General features: G+C 54.3%; 2 protein-coding genes, 1 long non-coding RNA gene and 1 pseudogene across 5 annotated transcripts; 3 read left to right on the plus strand and 1 right to left on the minus strand.

Annotated features, from left to right (window-relative positions):
* The first annotated feature begins 1,126 nt into the window (after positions 1-1,126).
* Positions 1,127-10,140, plus strand: PHKG1 (phosphorylase kinase catalytic subunit gamma 1). The gene is made up of 10 exons (NM_001293144.1): positions 1,127-1,250; positions 3,583-3,697; positions 4,218-4,396; positions 4,776-4,830; positions 7,526-7,591; positions 8,026-8,189; positions 8,571-8,661; positions 8,803-8,956; positions 9,047-9,172; positions 9,411-10,140. The coding sequence occupies exons 2-10, from the start codon at positions 3,615-3,617 to the stop codon at positions 9,657-9,659; spliced, it is 1,167 nt and encodes a 388-aa protein (NP_001280073.1). The 5' UTR covers positions 1,127-1,250; positions 3,583-3,614; the 3' UTR covers positions 9,660-10,140.
* On the plus strand, positions 1,318-2,324 carry LOC146404435 (uncharacterized; annotated as a pseudogene).
* SUMF2 (sulfatase modifying factor 2) lies at positions 10,005-22,591 on the minus strand. 3 transcript variants are annotated; one of them, XM_085016942.1, is made up of 9 exons: positions 22,478-22,591; positions 19,764-19,920; positions 18,298-18,412; positions 17,823-17,867; positions 17,101-17,251; positions 15,822-15,877; positions 12,571-12,655; positions 12,290-12,434; positions 10,005-11,024 (listed from the first exon to the last, which is right to left on the minus strand). In XM_085016942.1, exons 1-9 carry the CDS (start codon positions 22,542-22,544, stop codon positions 10,592-10,594), a joined length of 1,254 nt encoding a protein of 417 aa, XP_084873068.1. In that variant the 5' UTR covers positions 22,545-22,591; the 3' UTR covers positions 10,005-10,591. The 3 variants fall into 3 exon arrangements, with proteins under 3 accessions (XP_084873068.1, XP_084873069.1, XP_003124494.3); XM_085016943.1 differs by having other exon boundaries at positions 17,101-17,375; XM_003124446.5 differs by having other exon boundaries at positions 10,214-10,846.
* Positions 13,446-14,439, plus strand: LOC146404436 (uncharacterized). Its single transcript, XR_014840353.1, has 2 exons — positions 13,446-13,736; positions 14,020-14,439. It is a non-coding gene; the product is annotated as an uncharacterized LOC146404436 (long non-coding RNA).
* Positions 22,592-22,858: the final 267 nt, after the last annotated feature.

Below are 22,858 nucleotides of genomic sequence, written 5' to 3' on the forward strand. Positions count from 1 at the left end.
TTAACCTAGGCCCTCCTCACCTACTTGACAACCTTGAGCAAGTCACAATCTCTGAAACTGGAAAAATACCAATAGTGTGGGGGAATCAGTGAGAGTGTGTGTGAAGTGCTTTGTAAAATGCTAATTAAGTGAGTATTCATGGGCTCAGCATCTGTATGGAGCACTGTACTACTCTCTCTTCATTTGGAATATTAGAATCAGGGATTTGAAGAAAAGGTAGCTTTTGAGTGAGGGTGAGCAATAGATAAGTGTCTACTGTGTGCCAGCACCTTGCATACATTACTGCCAATTCTGTCAGCCTCTTAAGCTAAAATCACCCTGATGATAGAGCCCATATGCTTTTCCTGGCACATGGAACTCCTCTCATTCATTAGAAACTGCAGGCTGGAGTTCCCATTGTGGCTCAGTAGTAATGAACCTGACTAGGATCCATGAGGTTTGATCCCTGGCCTCGCTCAGTGGGTTAATGGATCCGGCACTGCATAAGCTGTGGTGTAGATTGCAGACTCTGCCCAGATCCTGCATTGCTGTGGCTGTGGTGTAGGCTGGCAGCTGTAGCTCCAATTCCACTCCTAGACTGGGAATTTCCATATGCCACGGGCGTGGCCCTAAAAAGACCAAAAGAAAGAAACTGTTAAGGATGAAATCATGGAGGCAGATCAAGATGGATTCCTGAAGGGATGTTCCCTAACCCTTGAGGTCTGCATTTTGTAGGACAACCAAACCAACAGTACCTGAGTGGGTCCCGATGCCTGCGTCCTTGTGGCAGCCAGGGCTGCAGGTGGGCATGACAGTGGCTGGGGTGTTGCCAGGGCTCCGCTCTCAGCACACACATGAATGGCTCCCAGAGAAGCAGGTCCATTCCTGGCTGTACCTCCTCTAAGCCTGGAGGCTGAGTGAGCTCCAGAGGGCGGCTGCCTCGTGCAGTCTGTCCTGCCTGCTCCCAGGCCACCGGAGCTTCCTTCACCCTCCACCAGAGGTCACCCCCCGGTGAGACTGGCCCTGGCCAGGGCGCTGTTCTGCTGAGCCTTGGCCCGCATCCCAGGTTGCAGTTGTGATTTATTTTTGGCACATCGGCCTTCCGTCATCAAGTAGCGAAGCCCGAAGGAAGAGCAGCAAGACATCCTATTCTGGCCACAAGTGTCTGCTCGGGACACGCTTCAGCCCTCTGTTGTCCCCTCTCCCCAAGGGGCTCCAGGACCTTTGGGGTTTCTGTCACATTGACTCAAGAACCTGCGAGGACATAAGCGGTGAGTAGCTGGATCAGGAGGGGAGAGGGAGAGGTTGTGAGGAGGGAAGACCACCCCCCAAAATCCATTAGCCCCTCTACTCCCCCTTCTGAGGGCAGGTGGGCCCAGGAGAGTGGCAGCACTGACTCCTGAAGTCCCCTCCCAGGTATTTGTCTGCGGAAAGTAGATCCCTGGGACTTTGTTCTCAGGGAGGGATGTTATGTTCCAAAAGGGACCAGGCTGCCTACCCCCACTTGGGGACCCTGTTCCAGAGGCGTCTTGGGAAAGGCCTGGGGAGTGCAGGTGGGGGTGGTGGACAGAGGCCCAAAGTTGGCCCCAAGCTAGGGCTGGAGCAAGGGAAAGAGGCAGGATAAAGCTCCCCCGCCCACTCCAGGAACTCAGCGAAGCCGGCAGTGCCAGGGAAAGAGGCCCCTGGACTGGATGGCATCCTGGGCTGGGTCAGATACACCCTCTGCACATGGAGGGCCGGGGGAAGGAAGGAGAGACTTTCCCCGCCTGGCTTTGGGAGGTTAGAGACGGGGGAGAGACACCCACCTTGGGAACGTAAAAGGACTTACCAGAAAATGGGCTTTTTTTAATGGGGCACTGACATGCCCGTGCTCAGCTGGGGTTGCTGACGAGCGGAACAGAGGCCGTTCAAGCGCCTGCTGCTGGCAGAGGAGCCTGTTGTTATTCTGATCCTTCCTCTGGTAACCAGGCACCAGGCAGTAGGGACACCAGACTTCCTGGAACAGCCAGCCTGTCCCGAGGCAGCCAGGGCTGCTCCTTGGCCAGTCAGCAAATTGGCCCCTCCGACAGGCCAGGCCTTCTTGGGCCCAGAAGGGGCGGTGGAAGTGAGAGGAGAGGCAGCTTTGGCCTTGCCCAGTGGCAGCTCGTGCCCGTTTTCTATCTGCCCCTCTTCCGGTCAGTACATCATTTTCTCCATTCCTGAAATCCTCTGGCTGCGGGAGGAGTTCAGTACACTACGGCCTCCACGTTCCTGAAGCAACGCCAGCTCAGCTCCTCTGGATCTCGGCCTGAGGGTCCTGGCTCTATACTGTCCCAGCAGGACCTCTCGGGGCTCACTGGCCACCATTAGGTGGGACACAAGGCATTCTGGGAACAGGACCATCCTGCTGGCAGGAACCTGGACCACAGGGATACCTCCAGCCATTGAGTTGCATCCACGGAGCAGCACCTGTAGCAGCTGCACTGGGCACAGTGGGGAGGGATGGCTGGGACGTCCTAGAGATGGTCACAGATGATGGAGGAGATGGCAGTACACTGACAAGTGATACCAGAGGCTGGGACCAGGTCTTGCCCATCAAGCTCTGCGTTCCTCAGAGCACCTGGCACAGTACTACTCAGTGTATGAAAGAAAGGATGGAGGGAGGGAGGCAGGAAGAAGGGAGGCAGGAAGGATGGAGAGAGATCATGAAAATCCGGTTAAGAGCCGAGTGGGTGCGGAAGCAGCAGTGGGAAGCACCGGGAGTCTGTCCCGAACGGCAGGGTTTTTTTCTGGGAAGGACAATTACAACTGGGGAGATAAGGGGAGGCTATGGGAGCGGCCCATCTGAAGGTGAAACCATTGAAGTGTCTCGCTTTTCCCACAAGAGCAGAGATCAGGCAGAGGGCAAGCAAGCCCAGCCTCATCTCAGAGAGGAAAGGAAAGAGGACTTGAATTTGTCCTTCACAGAGTTTCTCGGAGGTTCTTCTTAAAATCAAGGGTGTGCTGGCCCCAAAGTGTGGGGCCCAATGGCCTGATTCCTGCCTCAGGCCCAGGCTTGGGCCTCACTGACTATTTACATCTCCTGGGGGGAGCAACAGCTTACAAGGAAAACACAGAGGAAGCCACACGGTTCCCTGGGGTCACAGGCCTCTACAGACAGTGGGGAGAAGCAAGCTGGGCTCTTTCCAAAGCTTTTTTTCAATTCACAAACATTTAGTTTGAAGAGTTACAAGAGGCCAGCCCTATGCCAGGAAATACAAAGACGAGGGCAAGATGGTTGCAGCCCTCAAAGAGCACACCCCCTGGAGTTCCTGTTGCGGCTCGTGATTAACAAACCCAACTAGCATCCATGAGGACGCGGGTTCGGTCCCTAGCCTTGCTCAGTGGGTTAAGCATCCGGCGTTGCCATGAACTGTGGTGTAGGTTGCAGACGTGGCTCAGATCTGGGGTTGCTGTGGCTGTGGCGTAGGCCAGAAGCTATAGGTCCGATTCAACCTCTAGCCTGAGAACCTCCATATGCCATGGGTGTGGCCCTAAAAAAGACAAAAAGACAAAACAAAACAGAAACAAACAGCACATCCCCTAGGTGAGGGAGGCTGACAGTTCCTTCTGTTCCCTTCTTAGAGCCTTTCGGAATCACCTCTAAGGAGCTGGACATGACCAAGGACGCGGCACTGCCGGAATCCCACTCAGCACAGGGCTTCTATGAGAACTATGAGCCCAAGGAGATCCTGGGCAGGTAAGGCATGAGGTGTCATCCTAGGCTCCGGCCGGCTCTGCGGGCTGCAGCCATCTCTGCTTGACCTTGAGCACAGACCCCACTGCCACCCCCAAAGCACTGTTCACTTGGGGAAACCCTTAGATTGGGGTCCTGCTCTCCTGAACCAGGATGGAGGCGGCGGGTATAAGAGCACCCAGATCAGAGACCTCTCCCAGCAAAAGGTGGCCCCAGTGCCACAGACAATATATCGAAACTCAGCTTTGGGCCAGGGTCAGCATCAGAGGGAAGATTAGGGCCCTAAGAGGTTGGGGCTTCTTCCTCATGTCTTGAGAAAGAGCAATGAACCAGGAGCCAGGAGGCTGGAGAGCAGGCTCCCTCCTCTTTGGCTCCAGGCAAATCGCCCTCTCTGTGCCTCCTCCATCATCCCTCAAAGCTCACAGGAAGTTGGGGGACAAGGCAGGACACCTTAGCCGTGGCCTGGACCTGAGCCTCCCCCTGGTGAGGGGCCCCCAGGACTCTCTGTCCTCTGCACCCCCAGGGGAGTGAGCAGTGTGGTCCGGCGCTGCATCCACAAGCCCACGTGCCAGGAGTACGCGGTGAAGATCATTGACATCACGGGCGGGGGCAGCTTCAGCTCCGAGGAGGTGCAGGAGCTGCGAGAGGCCACGCTGAAGGAGGTGGACATCCTGCGCAAGGTCTCAGGCCACCCCAACATCAGTGAGTGCTGGCCCCAGGGGGCGGGGTGCTTTTCTCCCGCCCCCCCACCCCACGCAGGGAGCCAGAACCGTCCGGAGTGTCTCCCGCACCCCGAAGCCCTGCCAGCCCTGTGCCCTGAGGCTTGAGGCTCCCATCAGCATGCTCACTGCTCCTGGGGATTCAGTTCTGTCTAAGCCTCCTCTCCCAGCCAGGCAGGCAGTGGGGGTGACAGGCAGGGCGGGGGCTCGGCGCGGGTGGGGGAGTGGGAGTGTGAAGTCCCCGGGTGCCCCGCTCCCCGGGTGGGCCTCTGCACAGCATCCCGAGAGCCCCTCCAGTTTCTGAGTCAGCCCCCGCCGGGGCTCCTCTGCTGCCTGAGACGAGCTAGCCATTTCCATTTCAGTACAGCTCAAGGACACTTATGAGACCAACACTTTCTTCTTCCTGGTGTTTGATCTGTAAGTACCCGGCCTATCAGAGAAACTTCTATTGTGGTCCCCCACCCAGGGCTTCCTGGAGACCAGCAGCCAGCCCCCTACACCGTGGACCCCCAGTAAGGTCTCAGATGCTTTAGGCAGATCACCCCCTGGAGTCAGGCTGACAGGTTTTGAATCCTGGGTCCATCCCTTATGGGCTGGGTGATTTCTTTCAGAATTAGCTTTCCCATGGGTATCACAGGAGTCCCACCTGCCCAGTGACCGGCCCAATGTCAATGCCAGCAATTACTAACTACCATGATGATGACAGTGGCGGTCATAGTACACGTTCTAGATTCTGAGGATATACAATCCCACTTCACGCGCTGGTTTTCACAGGGAGTGAACAGAAAAGCAAGCACATCACAAGACCCCCACATGCGGTTATACACATACACATGAACGTAAAGTAGAGCAGGGGAGGGAGGGAGAGGGGGTCCCTTGGGTGTGGGCAGGGGATGGTCTCCAGGAGGTGACCTGAGCAGACACCTGCGTGGAGGGAGGGACCCGAAGCAGCAGGTGTGGCAACCGGCAGTGACGGGCCAGGGATGGAACCTGAGTCCCGGCCCTCCCAAGCCCCCGCTGATCCCGTTGCGCCCCAGTGGGAACTCAACTTATTACCTTTTTTTTTTTTTTTTTTTGTCTTTTTGCCTTTTCTAGGGCCGCTCTTGCAGCATATGGAGATTCCCAGGCCAGGGGTCCAATCGGAGCCACAACAACACGGGATCCGAGCCGCGTCTGCAACCTACACCACAGCTCACGGCAACGCCAGATCCTCGACCCACTGAGCAAGGTCAGGGATTGAACCCGCAACCTCACAGTTCCTAGTCGGAATTGTTAACCACTGCGCCATGACAGGAACTCTTTTTTTTTTGGAAAATGTTCCCAAGGAAGGGAGCTCTCCAAGTGCCCGGTGCCCGCTCCACTGCCAGTTCACTAAAAAACATACATCTCTGTTGCGGGACTCACGGTCATAGAGCTGTCTGGATTTCTCCATACATCACCGCTAATTTCGGGACTAGATTTACTTGAGAAAATTATTCAAGCAGATTTTGTATTGTTGGAATATATTTTGTAGTCATACTGAACATGTCCAGTGTTATTTTTTTTCTTGGAGACACAGTTTCACATGGCGTGGCTGTACAGTTAAACTGCCAGCTCTAGGAAGGCAGGAGCCTGTGGATCAGCCTTGCAGGGTCCCAGTGTTTACTGGTAAATCTTTTTGCTGCTGCTGCTATTAGTGAGTTCTCCTAGTGTTTTAAAATGGAGTTAAAGTAGAGTTCCCATTGTGGCTCAGCAGGTTAAGAACCCGACCGGTATCCATGAGGATGCGGGTTCAACCCCTGGCCCTGCTCAGTGGGTTAAGGATCTGGCTTTGCAGTGAGCTGTGGTGTAGGTCACAGATGCAGCTTGGATCTCACATGGCTGTGGCTGTGGCTGTGGCTGGCAGCTGTAGCTCCAATTCGACCCCTAGCCTGGGAACTTCCTGTGGCAAGTGCGGCCAGAAAAAAAAATGGAGTTATGGGAGTTCCCATCGTAGCTCAGCGATTAGCGAACCCAACTAGGATCCATGAGGATGCGGGTTCGACCCCTGGCCTCACTCAGTGGGTTAAGGATCCAGCATTGCCCTGAGCTGTGGTGTAGGTCACAGACGTGGCTCAGATCCCGTGTTGCTGGGGCTGTGGCGCAGGCTGGCAGCTGTAGGTCCAACTGGACCCCTGGCCTGGGAACCTCCGTATGCCACGGGTGCGGCCCTAAAAAGACCAAAAAAAAAAAAAAAAAAAGGAGTTAAAGTGATAAAAACTGGAGGCACACATTGCCTTTTAGGAACACAGCACCAATGGCATCTGAAACAAGGCTCACTTCTGTGGTTTCTGGGTTGTTTCTCAAACAGAAGCCCCCCTCCCTGCCCCACCAGCCGAGCTCAAGTGTTTTCCTGCCTCTGACACTGGCTAAAATCCCTTAGGCCCTGCTTTCCTGGAGGAGCGGGCAGGAGGGGGCAGGATGCACCTTTCCTATGTAACCAAGGGAGACTCTCCCAGGACCCCCCAGTCCTGCCCACCTGTCCCAGCTCTGCTCAGTGGCACTCTTGTAGAGCCCTTGGGGGCAGCTCAAATGTCCCTAACCTTTGAAGAAGTTGCTTGGGGAAGCTATTTTTAATGCTGCCCCAGATTACCCTCCAGGGTGTAACTAGATTAGCCTAGCAGAGACCTCTTTCTAGATCATCCCAAGAAGTGAGAAGATGGAACCGCAATTCTTGATCCTAAGAAATCCGAAAATAGGCAAACTGCTCCTCCATTCCTTGAACTGCTGCTGCTTCTAGTTGTTCTGGGGAAAAAAATCAAGATACTCTTGACCTTCCCCTCTGGGTCTGGGGCCTCGGGCCAGTGGCTCGTTCCCCTCCTAACCCTGATTTTGGCCCTGTGAGGTCCCAGTCCATGTAGTCACTCCCACACTGGTGCCACCGCACCCCTCCAGCATCCCTTGCTCTGCTTCCCACCCTCCCAGATGGCCTCTCCACTCACTCTCCTGGCTCCTCCCCACAGACCTTGGCCCTTTGTGGGGAGTGGCCCACTTTGCCTCTATAGGTGGTGAGGTGGGAATTAGTTCTCTGGGAATGGGGTAAGGAGGGGGCAGTCTTGGGGCGCATCCAGCTATCACCCGTCTGTCCCCACAGGATGAAGAGAGGGGAGCTCTTTGATTACCTCACTGAGAAGGTCACCCTGAGTGAGAAGGAAACCAGGTGAGGGTCCCCTGGCCTCTTTCCCTACTTCCAGCCTGAGTGCAGTGCTACAGTTGCCGAGGTCTGGTGGAAGGCATGGCGTGCACTCATCCGAGTGGGGAGTGGGCCCTGCTGGCTCTCATGGCCTCCCTCCCTCTGTGATTTAGCTTAGACAATCCCAGCCTGTCTTTATTTTTTTGGCCACCCCCCACGGCATGTGGAAATTCCCAGGCCAGGGATCGAGCCCGTGCCAGAGCAGTGGCCTGAGCCACAGCAGTGTCAATGCCGGATCCTTAACCTGCTCAGCCACCAGGGAACTCCAGTCCTGGCCTGTCTTAAGTCCGCCCTCCCTCGCAGTCCAGCTGATATATGGGCCTTGGTCTCCTTGCCTGTGACCTGACCCTGCGGGGTACGAGTTGAGAGTCACTGTGCCCACCCCACCCCCCCACCCCCAGGAAGATCATGAGAGCCCTGCTGGAGGTGATCTGCGCCTTGCACAAGCTCGACATCGTGCATCGGGATCTGAAGCCTGAGAACATCCTCTTGGACGACAACATGAACATCAAGCTCACGGACTTTGGCTTTTCCTGCCAGCTGAAGCCAGGAGAGAAGCTGCGAGGTCTGGTAACGTGGCCTTGGCCCATGCCAGGGGCCCAGGCTTTCTCACCAGCTCTCCTAGGAACAGAGACTGCCTGGGGTTTCCCCCTAGAATAAAGATCCTAGCATTTCGGGATTGGGTGTCTCTTCAAGCATCTCTTCCCAGGACTGGGCTGAGCCAGGTTTCCACAGCCTGCGTTCCAGGCCGGGACAGCCAGACCTGACCAGGCTACTGACGGGCCCTAAGCAGGTGGCCACATGAGCCAGCGCCCTGGCCTTGCCCTTGGCCGGTTTGGAAAGACCCAGCCCCGCCACCATTTGGGCTCCATCTCCATTGTTTCTTGGGCCTTCCTCTTCCAAGTGCCCCTCTGCTGACCTGTCCTGATGGAAACTGTTCCCGCAGAGGTCTGTGGGACCCCCAGTTACCTGGCCCCCGAGATCATCGAGTGCTCCATGAACGATGACCACCCAGGCTACGGGAAGGAGGTGGACATGTGAGTGTGTCGGGGCAAGGAGGTGACCGGAAGGGACAAGGATGCGCCCCTGGCCAGGAGCACCTGGCTGGGGGGTTGGGGGGACAACAGTGGGACCTACAGCCAGCCCCCCTGCCTTCCTCCCCGCCCACCTGGCGGCAGGTGGAGCACAGGGGTCATCATGTACACCCTGCTGGCCGGCTCCCCGCCCTTCTGGCACCGCAAGCAGATGCTGATGCTGAGGATGATCATGAGCGGCCACTACCAGTTCGGCTCACCGGAATGGGATGATTACTCGGACACCGTGAAGGACCTGGTGAGGGGACTGCGCCGGGCCGCGGGACTGGAGGCACCTGCCGGGAAGGGACCCCGCCTTGATGCTACCCGCTCCCCATCCCATTCTCAGGTCTCCCGCTTCTTGGTGGTGAACCCCCAGAGCCGCTGTTCGGCAGAAGAGGCCTTAGCGCACCCCTTTTTCCAGCAGTACGTGGTGGAGGAAGTGCGTCACTTCAGCCCCCGGGGCAAGTTCAAGGTACTGCAGCTCGCCTCCCAGCCAGGGCCCCGGGGTGGGTGCTGCAGGCTCCCGAACCCAAGCCCCCAGTGCCCTTGGGAACTCCCTACAGCCTCGGGGCTTCCAGAGCACCGGCCCCGACCGCCCCCTACTCCCAGCCAACTGGCCAAAACAATCCCTGTGCTTGCTGGTGGGGTGCGGATGGGCCTGCCTGCGCTGGAGGGGGGAGAGACAGGTTCTCAGGCCCGGACTCGCGCAGGTGATCGCTCTGACGGTGCTGGCTTCTGTGAGGATCTATTACCAGTACCGCCGGGTGAAGCCTGTGACCCGGGAGATCGTCATCCGAGACCCCTACGCCCTCCGGCCTCTGCGGCGACTCATCGATGCCTACGCATTCCGAATCTATGGCCACTGGGTGAAGAAGGGGCAGCAGCAGAACCGGGCAGCCCTCTTCGAGAACACACCCAAGGCCGTGCTCCTCTCGCTGGCTGAGGACGAGGACTACTGAGGGGCTGGCCAGCCGGGCAGGTGGGGCGGGGCTCGGGCAGGGAGGGGAAGCCACAGAAACGGAGCGAGGGTGTGCAGGGGGGCGTGTGGCCCTGGCCAGGGCCCCTGGAACCGGGGCCCCTCTCCCCTCTCAGAGGCATCACGTGGTGGTCGGTGCAGTTGGGCGCCAGGCCCCACGGAGCAGGGACCAGGTGCGGTCCTGAACCGGTAGCCTCCTGTCTCCCCACCACCCCGCTGCTGTACCAGCATCTCCGCTCCTGCTCAGGGGATGGGGGCCTAGAGTTACTGCCACTCGCATGCCCTTGCCTCGGGGGCTGGGGTGAGGAGGAAAGAGCACAGCCGGAGATACACAAGCACAGGAGATTTTACAGACCTCACGACGTCCAGGGACACCATGGGAGCAGGTTCTTCTCTGGGAACATGTTTTTAGAGGCATATGGTAGCCCTCCCATCAGTAACAATAGAAAGGGAAGCTTCCGCTAGCTGTCTTTCTGGAGTATTATTTACTCTGGGATTCCCATGGGACGGTGTCGCCAAGTCAATCTTCCCAGACCGTTTTACAACCCACGGTGTGCTTTAAAGAGCCCGCGGAACTGCGTGTCACAGACAGTGGAAATCAGGTTCCCTCGGAGGAGCGTGAAACCCCACAGATGGGGCAAAGGAAGGAACCATTTTCCTTCAACAGCAGTTGGCTGGGAAAACAAGGAGACCTGGAGAAATTCTGCCTTGAGAAACCAGTGTCAGATCCTTAGGTCAAAAGGGGAGGAAGCAGATTTAAAATTTTCTAGCAAACTGCCTTTCAGAGCACTCTGCCCCAACTGTTTGAGTATTTGGCCCCTCTTTGGTCAATATTTGACCTCTCAGAGAGACACCTGGCTCCTGGCCACAATCAATAGCTGGGGCTCCTTCTCCGAGAGACAGTGGCGCCCCTCCTCAGAGGTCAGGGTCCTCTCCTGCCCTGGGGACAGGTGCCTGCCACCGAGCACAGCAGAGGGGAAGGAGGTCGTTCCTGAGGCTGAAGCTGAAGAGCTCGGAGTCTGGCTGTTTGGAATGTGGCCAGGGAGTGACCTGGGGACCACGGGGACTCTTCCCTGCACGGCTGCTCACAGCTCCCCAGGCGGTCGGCCTGCGCTGGAAGCACAGCGGAAGCCTAGGTTGTCTGAGGCTGAATCTGGAGTGTTGCCCATCCTGCCGCCAGAGAAAAGGAAGAGAGAATGGACATTTGTTGAGAAAGGGGCCTGGGGCCTTACCCAACTCTATGCTTGAGCTCCTTGGGCCTGCTGTGGCCTGGGGCGGCCTCAAGACTAGGAAGGGTGCAGTCCGGAGAAAAATCTGGTGTGAGGGTGGGTCAGAGTGCATGTTCTTTCTGCGGAAAGAGGCAAGAAGGGACCCTGGGGCAGGTGGAGGAAGTGAGGGTGGTCCTGAGAAATCGCACTGGAAGGCAGGAAAGGCAATGACTAACGGCCTCGACTGCGGTGGCTCAGAATAACTCAGCTCAAAAAAGCCTGTTGCCAAGAAATGAGAACATCACAGCACCAACCAGCACTCTACACTTTTCTTTCTCTTCTGTCTTTTTAGGGCTGCACCCACGGCGTACGGAGGTTCGCAGGCTAGGGGTGGAATCCGAGCCGCATCTGTGACCTATACCACAGCTCACCGCAATGCCAGATCCCTGACCCACTCACTGAGCAAGGATCAAACCCGCATTCTCATGCACACTAGTCAGGTTCATTACCCCTGAGCCACAACGGGAACTGCAGGACCCTACACTTGTCAAAGAACTCACACATACAGTCCTTCATTTGCTCTTTCCCTCACTGCTCTGGAAGGCAGGATCTGTTCACCATTTCACAGACCCGGAATCAGACACCAGAGAGATTTAGATGTCTTGCCCAAGGCCAATCATTGCTTCATGGGCACCAGAGAGTCAGTGCCAAGTCCAGTTTCCTGGGCCGCAGGTCAGTGCCTTCTCAACTACATAGTCCTACGGGGAAAGGGGAGGAAAATCCAGGGGCTTCGAAGAAACACCTAAAAAACCTGATATCCTGAGGCCACGGAAACAGTGGCCTGACTACAGTCCTACAGAAGCCCAGGAGTAGGAGTTGCAGAGACATTAACTGAAATAAACCTACAGACAAAGTAGGAAAAGTCCCAGGAAGGGGCTCAGGAGTTGGGAACTCTGTAATTCAGGTGCCACCCCCAAGCATCTGTGCAAAATAAGCAGGTTCCAGGACCTCCCTGGGCTGAGCATTCCTTGATTGTGAAACAAAACGGTTGTAAAGACGTTTTTTCAGGGGCCCACTCACTCAAAGAGTCAATATTTCCATGACCCCTGGCCATGACCTACTGATGTGGCCATTCCACTCCCCTCTCTCGGCCCGTCTAGTTATGAAGACAAGAAGACCAACCCATTTAATTAAGATGCTAGACTCAAGCGTCTCCCTTGGTGCTGGGAGCTGGCAGGAAAGGGCATGAGCTGTCCTGGGCTCTCTGCTCTGCACGGCAGGCATTGCTTGCTTCCTCTTCTGTACCCACAACCCCCAGAGGAGGGAGAGGGGTGGCAGCAGTGCCCACACCAGCTCTGGGAGACCAGGACCCAGACCCTCAGCCCCCGGCCACCAAGCCCCTCACCTGGTGGTGACGCGGGCCCGGTGATTGGCGGAGCCGTCGGCTGTGTCGATCCAAGACGCCCCCCGGAGGACACGCATGTCCTGGTCGGCAGCCTGGTACGGTGACGCTGTCCACTCCCACACGTTGCCCATGAGGTCATAGAGCCCTGCATAGGTCCCAGAGCAGCGGGTCGTCCCCAGGCTGGGGAGCACCAACCCCGACTCCTGGCCCCCAGGGGTCAGGCGGAAGGAGCCCAGCAACCAGTCTGGGAACCATGACAGCAACCGGATGAGCGAACTTACCGTAGTTGTTCTGCGGGGGGAAAGCGTTCACCGGGGAGACTCCGTGGAAGCCATCCTCAGCCTTGTCACCCTTGGGGAACTTTCCCTGAGAGGGAGAAATTTAGGTGAAAAGATTCACCATCCCATCCCAAGGCGGTGCTCCGACCTGCCCACAGGACCATCTCTCTGTATCCTCGGGGCCGGGGAAGGGCTCAGGGCAGTGACCTGAGCTTCCCATCCCGAGCTCCCAAACCCACTGCCTTCTGTCCCCCACCATGACCTCCTGGCTGGATCACAAGTGTTGTTTCCCGGAGTTCCCATCGTGGCTCAGTGGTTAACGAACCTGACTAGTATCCTTGAGGACATGGGTTCGATCCCTGGCCTCGCTTAGCAGATTGGGGATCTGGCGTTGCTGGTGGCTGTGGTGTAGGTCACAGATGCAGCTCGGATCTGGCATTGCTGTGGCGCAGGCTGGTGGCTACAGCTCCAATTGGACCCCTAGCCTGGGAACCTCCATATGCCGCAGGTGTGGCCCTAAAAAGACCCCCTCCCAAGAAAAAGGAAGTGTTATTTCCCGTGTCCCCATGAGCCCCTCCTGCTCCCACTTTCTCCACTCTTGGCAACTCCCTGCCCTCTGCCTCGAACCCCATGTGCCTTGAGAAGAAAGGCTCCGCCTCCCCCCTCCTTTGCCCCATCCCCGCCTCCGAAGGAAACACGGATGCCCGTCCTGTGCTCCCTGTACCATCAGTTCCCTTCTCCACCTACAGGCTTACCTCTCCCACATCTGCCCTGACCCTACCTTCCTCACTTCCTGCTTCTTTACCGCCAAAATCCTGGAAAAAAGAACCCGTATCTGCTGATGCAGTTTGCTCAGTTTGTTCACTGTGCCTCTCATCTTTTTTTTTTTTTTTTTGGTCCTTTTGGGGCCACACCTGAGGCACATGGAGGGGTCGAGTGGTTGAATCAGAGCTGTAGCCAATTCGAGTGGTCCCAGGCGAGGGGTCAAATTGGAGCTGTAGCCACTGGCCTACACCATAGCCACAGCAACACCAGATTCAAGCCACATCTGTGACCTACACCACAGCTCACGGCAACGCCAGACCCTTAACCCATTGAGCGAACCCAGAAGTCGTATACAACTGAGCCACAATGGGAACTCCTCATTCTCTTTCTCATTACAAGTGGAGGTCAGGAGTTCCCGTCGTGGCGCAGTGGTTAACGAATCCGACTAGGAACCATGAGGTTGCGGGTTCGGTCCCTGCCCTTGCTCAGTGGGTTAACGATCCGGCGTTGCCGTAAGCTGTGGTGTAGGTTGCAGACGCGGCTCGGATCCCGCGTTGCTGTGGCTCTGGCGTAGGCTTGGCAGCTACAGCTCCGATTGGACCCCTAGCCTGGGAACCTCCATATGCCGCGGGAGCGGCCCAAAGAAATAGCAAAAAGACAAAAAAAAAAAAAAAAAAACGAGTGGAGGTCAGCTGCCACTGCTCCATAAAAGCTGCTCTTATGAGAGGGAAGACGAAGGGCTACGATACTCCACACCCACCTACTGCTAGTGCTGCTACGTCTACATGCTTTAATCCTCACATGGTTGTATTTTCTCCACTTAAAACCAACAACTGGAGTTCCCATTGTGGCTCATTGGGTTAGGAACCTGACATAGTGTCTGTGAGGATGTGTGCTCGATCCCTGGCCTCGCTCAGTGGGTTACGGATCTGGCGTTGCCACAAGCTACGGCGTAGGTAGCAGATATGGCCAGGGATCTGGTGTGGCTGGGGCCGTGGCGTAGGCTGGCTGCTGCTGCTCTGATTTGACCCCTAGCCCAGGAACTTCCATATGCCGCGGGTGTGGCCCTGTAAAGAAAATAAATAAATAAAGATGCTAGCAACTGAGGCTCACAGCAGTCACGTTCTCAAAGATCCCACGGTGAATAAGTCAGATCTGACTATGTGCAAAGCTCTGATTCCAAGATCATCTGAAAGGACTGTCTGCCCTTCAGGCTCTCGTCAAGGCTTTGCCCTGAAACGCTGTGCTCCCTCACGCTGCAGGGTCCCCCGGGGAGGGGGGGGGCTATCATTCTTGCCTGAGGTGGGTGCTGTTGACTCCTAAACCAACCTGTTCTGACCCAGACCTCCGTTCCAAACCCCAGACTCATACCTTCAACCTCTGACTGGGATACAAGTGACCTGAAGGCATCGTAGGCTAGGCTGATCCTAAACTGACCAAGTTCTGTCCCTCTGACCCGAAACATGCATGTTACCTGTTTCGGATAACGGTTGCGCCATAACCCTGTTTCTCAAGCTCCGATTCATGCTTGAACCCTCCACGTTTGGCCAGGTACCAAACCCTGCCTCCCTTCTCAGGCAGGCCTCTCCCACTTGGCTTCCTCTCCATTCCACGTCCACTTCATTCAAGCGTTCACAAGCCCCTCGGCCACTGCCGCAGCCTCGAAGTCAGAGACCTCCTGCCACCACGGCAGCTCGACTTCCTCTGGCCCCACACACATTTGCAACAATTAGCATCCCCCCCAAATCAAAACGATGCTGTCACTGCTGTTGCAAAACCTCTTGGCTCCTCACAGCCTGGAGGGTACGATATCAAACTATATCTTGGCACCCCTGATCCTTCAAAATCTGCCTCCGACTTGCCTCTCGTTTCCCTGTGCACTGGTCTCCCTGGGTCTGCCATGTGTCTGTCTGAACACACAGCACCCTTTCCTTTTTTTTTGTCTTCTTAGGGCTGCACCTGCAGCATATGGAGGTTCCCAGGCTAGGGATCGAATTGGAGCTACAGCCGCCCGCATACACCACAGCCACAGCAACACGGAATCTGAGCCACGTCTGCTGCCTATACCACAGCTCAGGGCAAAGCTGGATCCTTAATCCACTGAGTGAGGCCAGGGATCGAACCCACGTCCTTGCGGATGCTAGTCAGATTTGTTCCTGCTGAGCCATGACGGGAACTCCACAGCACCCTTTCCTAATCCAGTGCTGACACTCACACTGCTTCCTCCACTTCTCCCCTGGCAAAGTCCAGTCCAATGAGCTCAAGTGGCACGTTCACTGGGAAGTCACTCCCCACTGGCCTGGGCCGTGACGCACGCCCGAGCACACGCTGCACGACTTCACGAAATGGCACCACCGCTTTGTCGTTTGCTTTATCCCTTTACCAGTTCTCAGTCTCCTTGGACCACGCAGCCCTCTGAGTGCCACGGCCTAGCCTGCGGGCAGGTCTCAATACTCAGGGAGGAGAGAAGCGAGGAATGTGTGTCTTACCTGCCACAGGTTGGTGCGGTTTGGCTGGAACTGGTTTCCCCAGGGGTACACCTGACCTGCCGGGAGAGCCAGGAGGTAGCAGAGGAGGGAGAGGTGAGGCATTGGGGGAGAAGCGAAAGCCAGAGTGAGCGAAGGAACCGAAACGAAGTCAGGCGGCGATGAGAAAAGAAGAGGAAGATCACTGCACTTCCCGCGCCCTCCCTCCCACTCACCGTACTGCCTTCAGGGCCTTCGGATTCGGCCCAGGACAGCACAATCCCGCCTAGGTGTGTTCTGTGAAGGTGTTAGCAGCTCATGCTGAGATAAGCAGAGACACGGAGAGTGAGCACCAAGAAACGTGTTCCCTGGACTTCGCTGGGACAAACGAACGAGCAACCTCATCCATCACATCAATAACTCTACTGCTACTGCTGGTGCTCATTCAGAGTGTGCAGAAGTGCTGACTATGGGGGAAGTGCTCTTTCACGCTGTTTCGTTAAGACTGCAACAGGGGGAGGTCCCTTGCGGTGCAGCGGGTTAAGGATCTAGCGCTGTCACTGCAGCTGCTTGGGTCGCTGCTGTGGCGGGGGTTTGATCCTTCCACCCCTGGCCTGGGAACTTCCACACGCGATGGGCGTGGCCAAAAAAAGTAACTCGCAAAATAACAAAGTTATCGGCAAATGGCAATTGGTTATATTAATCCCTATACAGCTAATGGAAAAGGTGGACAGTGTGGGTAATTTGTTTTTCCCTGTGCTACGTTGTTCTCATCATACTTAGTGAAATGCCACATGTCTGTGGAATCTCCAACAATAAAAACAGATGTGTTTCTTTGTTCCATTTTCCAGTTAGTAACTTTGTTGGTATTTTATGGAAGTATTGCTCTGGGATGGATTAGAAATAACAACAGGGAGTTCCCATTGCGGCTTACTGGTAATGAACCCAACTAGTTATCCACGAGGATGCAGGTTCAATCCCTGGCCTTGCTCAGTGAGTTAAGGATCCAGTGTTGCCATGAGCGGTGGTGTAGGTCACAGAGGCGGCTCGGGTCTGGTGTGGCTGTGGCGTAGGCCCAAAGCTGCAGCTCCCATTCAACCCCTAGCCTGGGACCTTCCATATGCCTTGGGAGCACCCCTAAAAAAAAAGAAAAGAAAGAAATAGCAAGAACAACTAGCCCATCACCAAGCAGTCTAAGAAGCACTGCTCTAAGGAGCGTGAGCCCTTCCCACCCTGTAAAGCCCCCCCGTGCAAGGCAGATGGGAAGCAAGAATAAAGGGAGGTCGCCTTGGCATCTCTATACCCTTCAAGCCCCCACGGGCAGCAAACTCCCACTCTTCCTCAGTGGGCAGCCGTTTCCCCCGCCAAGCACAGTAGGCACGGGCATCATTCCAGCTCACGTGTACCACTGGGAACTCCAGTCTCTCTCGGATGCCAGAGCCGGGACCTGCAGGCTGACAGCCAGGATGAAGTGAGACAAGCTTCTGGGAGCTCATGGAAGTCTGAGGAAGGCTAGGCTTAGGGTGCCTGAGTTGAGCTTTTACCACTAGATGGAGCAAGGCAGTGGGACGAGAGAGCCTGGTGAGTGAGCAGAGGTCCAGAGTCAGAAAGCAAGCCTAGGGAGTTCCCGTTGTGGTGCAGCGGTTAACGAATCCGACTAGGAACCATAAGGTTGCGGGTTCGATCCCCGGGTTAACGATCCGGCGTTGCTGTGAGCTGTGGTGTAGGTTGCAGACTCGGCTCGGACACAGCTCCTATCCTGGGAACCTCCATATGCCACGGGAGCGGCCCAAGAAATAGCAAAAAGACCAAAAAAAAAAAAAAAAAAAAAAAGAAAGAAAGAAAGAAAGCCTAAGCACCACACGAAAGGGAGGGGAGAAACGGGATGCACACGGGGATGAGGGCAGAGGGGACTTTCTCTGTTTAAACTCAGTAGGTGCAGATGGGCAAGGGGTCTAGGGAAGCCAGGCCTCCAGAATAAGAGTCCACAGGGATAGAAAACAAGGTGGAGGAACCAACGCTCACCTGCCTCCAGAATGCCCTTTCCACTGGCAGCCACCAGAGAAGAGACTGCAAAAAAGAAGGAGCAGGGCTACCAGATGCTCTGGCCCAGCAAGGGCTCCCTCCTGACTGACCCCAGGAGGCAGAGCAGAGACTTCAGCCGAGACCCGGGTGCTCGGAGTGAGACTGTGCCCAGAAGCTTCAAGTGTGACATCGCCCCATCCTTATTAGAGCGAGGCCTGCCAAGAGATGGTTCCTCTTGCTGGTTCAGGGGTATCTTGAACCCCCCGTGATTCCGGATCTTTACAGTCTATGTCGAAACCAGCACAGGGTTAACTTCCTGGGTGTGTGTGTTCATCTTCCAGGGTGGGTCTCTCTTGCTTCCTCCCTGCTCTCAGGTTTGATTCTCTACTGTGGCCAGGGGGGGTCCCAAGTCCCATAGGATTCTCCGTCCAGGTCCCACTCCCGTCCCCTCGGCTGCAAAGCCGGGTTCGCTCACCTGCATTTGATGGGTTGCTTTGCTTCTAAGCTCATCGGGCACAAGGTCCTCAAAAACAAAACTCCACCCAAACGCCTCAGCCTCTGTCCGGTACTTCTTCTCCCTGACAAAGTCCCTGAAGAGAGATATTCCATGTGGTTCAGCTCATAGGGTTCTGCACTCCAGCCTCCCCCTCTCCTGCTCCAGAAAACCTCACACAGCCTCAATCACTCATCACAGAGTTTTCATGAGCTACAAGGAGAACCAGATTTTCTTTCAAAATACTGGTGTGTGTGGGCAATGCACAAACAGTAGGATTTAAGGGTTTTTTTGTTTTTGCTTTTTAGGGCCGCATCTGCGGCATATGGAAGTTCCCAGGCTAGGGGTCGAACTGAAGCTGCAGCTGCCAGCCTACATCACAGCCATAGCAACACAGGATCAAAGCCACATCTGCAACCTACACCACAGCACAGCGATGTCAGATCCTTAACCCACTGAGCGGAGCCAGGGATCAAACCCACATCCTCATGGATACTAGTCAGGTTTGTTACCATTGAGCCACAATGGAAACTCCTAAGAAAAGATTTTTTTTTCTTCTAATTTTTAATCTTTTTAGGGCCGAACCCTACGGGGGTTCCTAGGCTAGGAGTCAAACTGGAGCTGTAGCCGCTGGCCTACACCACGGCCACAGCAATGCAGGATCTGAGCGCCTACAACCTCCACACCTCACAGCAATGCCAGATACTTAACCCCCACTGACTGAGGCCAGGTATCGAACTTGTGTCTCATGGATGCTAGTAAGATTCTTTTCCGTAAGTTCTTTTCCGGGAACTCCCTAACAAAGGATTTTTAAATAGCTTTAATTAGGGGCTTTCCGCTTTCCTGGAGTTTCCTGGTGGCCTAGTGGTTAAGGGTCCAGCATGATCACTGCTATGGCGAGGGTTTGATCCCTGGCCCAAGAACTTCCACCTGCCATGGGCGCAACCAAAAAAACAAAAAACAAAAAACAAATCAGGGGATCTGAGTTCAGACCCAGCCCTGCCACTACCAGAGAGTAAGGTTAATCTCTTTGGGCTTCAGATTCTTCATCTGGGAGCTCCCGTGGTGGCTCAGTGGTTAACGAATCCAACTAGGAACCATGAAGTTGCGGGATCAATCCCTGGCCTTGCTCAGTGGGTTAGGGATTTGGCGTTGCTGTGAGCTGTGGTGTAGGTTGCAGACACAGCTCGGATCCCATGTTGCTGTGGCTCTGGCGTAGGCCAGCGGCTACAGCTCCAATTAGACCCCTGGCCTGGGAACCTCCATATGCCATGGCAGCGTCCCAAGAAATGGGAAAAAAAAAAAATCTTCATCTGAAAAATGGAGATGACAGTTATCTCACTGTACCATTGCAAAGATAATATGTGACAGTGAAGCAAGCTAATTTCCTCTAAACACTATGAAGGTTAGAATAGCTTTTACTTCTTCTGGAAGAACACCTAATGTACCTGAAATCTTTGTTGGTGACAGGAAATATGTCAATGGCAAAGGGTTTTACTGTCACCTCCCGGACAGGTCCTTCACCATCTCTGCCATCTGGTGAATTTGTTCCCATCTGAAATCTCCCACCAGGTAGCTGGACCATGCCAGTCGTCTGCCCATTTCCTGTAGAGAAAAAAAGAGTTGTCAGTAACACACGAACACATATAAAACAAGAGGCAACATTTGGATCCTACGTAAGACTCATAATGGCATAATGAAAAAAAATGGATGCTTAAAAAAATTTGGCTTTAGGAGTTCCTGTTGTGGCACAGTGGAAATGAATCTGACTAGGAACCATGAGCATGCAGGTTCGATCCCTGGCCTCCCTCAGTGGGTTAAGGATCTGGCGTTGCCATGAGCTGTGGTGTAGGTCACTGACGAGGTTCCGATCTGGTGTTGCTGTGGCTGTGGCATAGACCAGCAGCTATGGCTATTTGACCCCTACCTTGGGAACCTCCATTTGCCTCGGATGTTGTCCTAAAAGGACAAAAAGAAAAAAAAATTGGCTTTAAATTCTTGTTCTGTCACTTAACTTACTGGGTGACTTTGCGCAAATTACTTAGTCTGGATTTCAACTACTTCATCCATAAAATGGGGATGGGGTAACATCTATTTCACAGGTATGGCTATATTAAAATAACATGTGCAATGTTTAGCACATGGTAGGTTTTTTTTTTTTTTGTCTTTTTTTTTTTGTCTTTTTGTCATTTCTTGGGCCGCTCCCGTGGCATATGGAGGTTCCCAGGTTAGGGGTCTAATCGGAGCTGTAGCTGCCAGCCTATGCCAGAGCCACAGCAACGCGGGATCCGAGCTGCCTCTGCGACCTACACCACAGCCCACGGCAATGCCGGATCCTTAACCCGCTGAGCAAGGCCAGGGATCAAACCCGCAACCTCATGGTTCCTAGTCAGATTAACCACTGCACCACGACGGGAACTCCACACATGGTAGGTTTTCAACAAACATGTATTTCCTTTTCTTACCTTTCTGTTCTTCTACACAACCTTTTGTTCCAGTGAAATAAATCCAGACACTATAATGCAGCAGCTCTGGTCACTGCTGTGGCTCAGGTTCAATCCCTGGCCTGATGTCAAGGGTGCAGCCAAAAAAAAAAAAAAAAAAAAAAAAATCTAGACACTAAACCCTGAAATACATCTATCAACTTTCTAGCCATACTTCTGCTGTTTCTCTGCCTCTTCCTTTTCACTTGAACTCTTACTGATTCTACTGATTTTCACTGTTCTATCATACGCTCTAGAAAGGAAAGGATCACATCTATTTTGTCAGTGTAACCCTGACAACTAGCACAAGTGCACAATAATTTTCCTCAAATAACTGAATGAACTCCTTCATACTTGCTGTTTGAATACCTCCCAAAATCACAGAACTAAAAGGATCTTTAATTCAACCCCCTCATCTGACAGGTGGAAACCACCACCCAAAAGGGAAAAAATGACTTAAAGAATTAGTTAACAGAAGATAGGACTACACCCAGGTCTCTTTACTTCCTGGTCACTGCCACTCCCAAAAGGCCACACTTCTCTGGCTTGATGTACTACTTTGCTAGGTTTCTATCTAAGGATGTCCAAGTACTTACTGTAAGTCCTCTAAAGGCAGAGCCCACATCTTTTCATGTTCTCGGGGAACCTATCTTTGACCCTCTTTTTATTCTGACACACTCACACTAATGACTTCATCCTCTTTTTGGGGGAAAAACTAGAGCAAGCAGGGAATTCTCAGATTAAAAAGGAATTAAGAAACCACACACAACAGCAATACATCAACTTTATTTTGACACTAACTTAACATGTAAACTATAATTTATTTGTCTTTTTTTTTTTTTTTTGCTATTTCTTTGGGCCGCTCCCGCAGCATGTGGAGGTTCCCAGGCTAGGGGTCTAATCGGAGCTGTAGCCACTGTCCTACACCAGAGCCACAGCAACGCCGGATCCAAGCCGCGTCTGCAACCTACACCACAGGTCACGGCAACGCCGGATCATTAACCCACTGAGCAAGGGCAGGGATCGAACCCGCAACCTCATGGTTCCTAGTCGGATTCGTTAACCACTGCGACACGACGGGAACTCCGTAAACTATAATTTAAAAACAACAATACGTGAATCTGAACACTAACTGGATGTTTAGTGATATTAAGGAGTACTGTTAAATTTTTTAGGTGAGAAAATGAACAATACTTTTTTTCTTCCTGTGACTTGTCTTTTTGGCTATTCAAGCTGAGTATTTTCGGATAAAACTGTATATAACGTCTCGATTCACTCCAAAATGAATTTTCCAGGGGAAAGGGCGGGGGGGGGGGGGATGTGTGTGGACCATCCACAAGAAACAAGACTAAAGCCATAAATTGGCAACCGTTTAAAGTGTGAAACAGGTAGGTGGGAGCGGGGGTGGTGGAAAGGCTCGTTTTGTTTTCACTTTTTTATGCTTAAAAGATTCCATAATAATAAAAATGAAACATAAGTGTAATACAACAATATGAGTTGTCAAACACCTCGCCAAATTGGCTGCCCCAGAACGCGCCTCCGGCAGCTGCAAACCGGTGCAGGAGGCAGACAGAGGGGCCACGACGAACTTTCCCCACCAGGGCCAAGCGCCCCACCCCTTTTCCAATGCTTCCCGAACCAAACGGCGCCAGGGCGGTGGGGCAGGCCAGCACACTGACCTAGTTCGAGCCAAGGACCGGAGAGGAGCGACAGCAGGGTCAGCAGCGGCGACAGCAAAGGACCCATGCCGAGGACACGAGCCCGGAATCACCACGCGCAGAGTACGCGGAACTGGGCGGGCCCTGCGGCGCACGCGCCCCGCTGGCTGCCGTACCCTGCGCGCGCAGGCGCACTACTCCCTTGAGCGCCCGGGTCTAGAAAATAGTCCGGTCCCAGATGAGGGTAGGGCCAGAGACGAGGACGGGTGATCAAGGACATTTTCTCAGGGTTACGGTTGAGAGGCCCTGCCATTCTAGAAGCCCCTTCACTGTCTTGTGAACCTTGGGTCGGGTTGATTTCCCTCCCTTTCGCGCCCTGGAATACCACCGCAAGACCACAGC

Source organism: Sus scrofa, chromosome 3 (assembly GCF_054392235.1).
Source record: "Sus scrofa isolate SSC_HxYL_T2T_F1_AM1 chromosome 3, Sscrofa_HxYL_maternal_Yorkshire_Landrace_v2.0, whole genome shotgun sequence".
Taxonomy (NCBI): domain Eukaryota; kingdom Metazoa; phylum Chordata; class Mammalia; order Artiodactyla; family Suidae; genus Sus; species Sus scrofa.

What these genes read in the sequence shown, in the direction of transcription:
- PHKG1 (NM_001293144.1), top strand. Translation starts at nt 3,615, where the DNA reads ATGACCAAGGACGCGGCACTGCCGGAATCCCACTCAGCACAGGGCTTC. An exon ending in CTCAGGCCACCCCAACATCA is followed by an intron (nt 4,397 to 4,775) that starts GTGAGTGCTGGC and finishes TTTCCATTTCAG; the next exon opens with TACAGCTCAAGGACACTTAT. An exon ending in CGGACACCGTGAAGGACCTG is followed by an intron (nt 8,957 to 9,046) that starts GTGAGGGGACTG and finishes TCCCATTCTCAG; the next exon opens with GTCTCCCGCTTCTTGGTGGT.
- SUMF2 (XM_085016942.1), bottom strand. Translation starts at nt 22,544, where the DNA reads ATGGGTCCTTTGCTGTCGCCGCTGCTGACCCTGCTGTCGCTCCTCTCC. An exon ending in GTCACCAACAAAGATTTCAG is followed by an intron (nt 18,413 to 19,763) that starts GTACATTAGGTG and finishes ATCTCTCTTCAG; the next exon opens with GGACTTTGTCAGGGAGAAGA. An exon ending in ACCGCACCAACCTGTGGCAG is followed by an intron (nt 12,656 to 15,821) that starts GTAAGACACACA and finishes TCTCCCTCTCAG; the next exon opens with GGAAAGTTCCCCAAGGGTGA.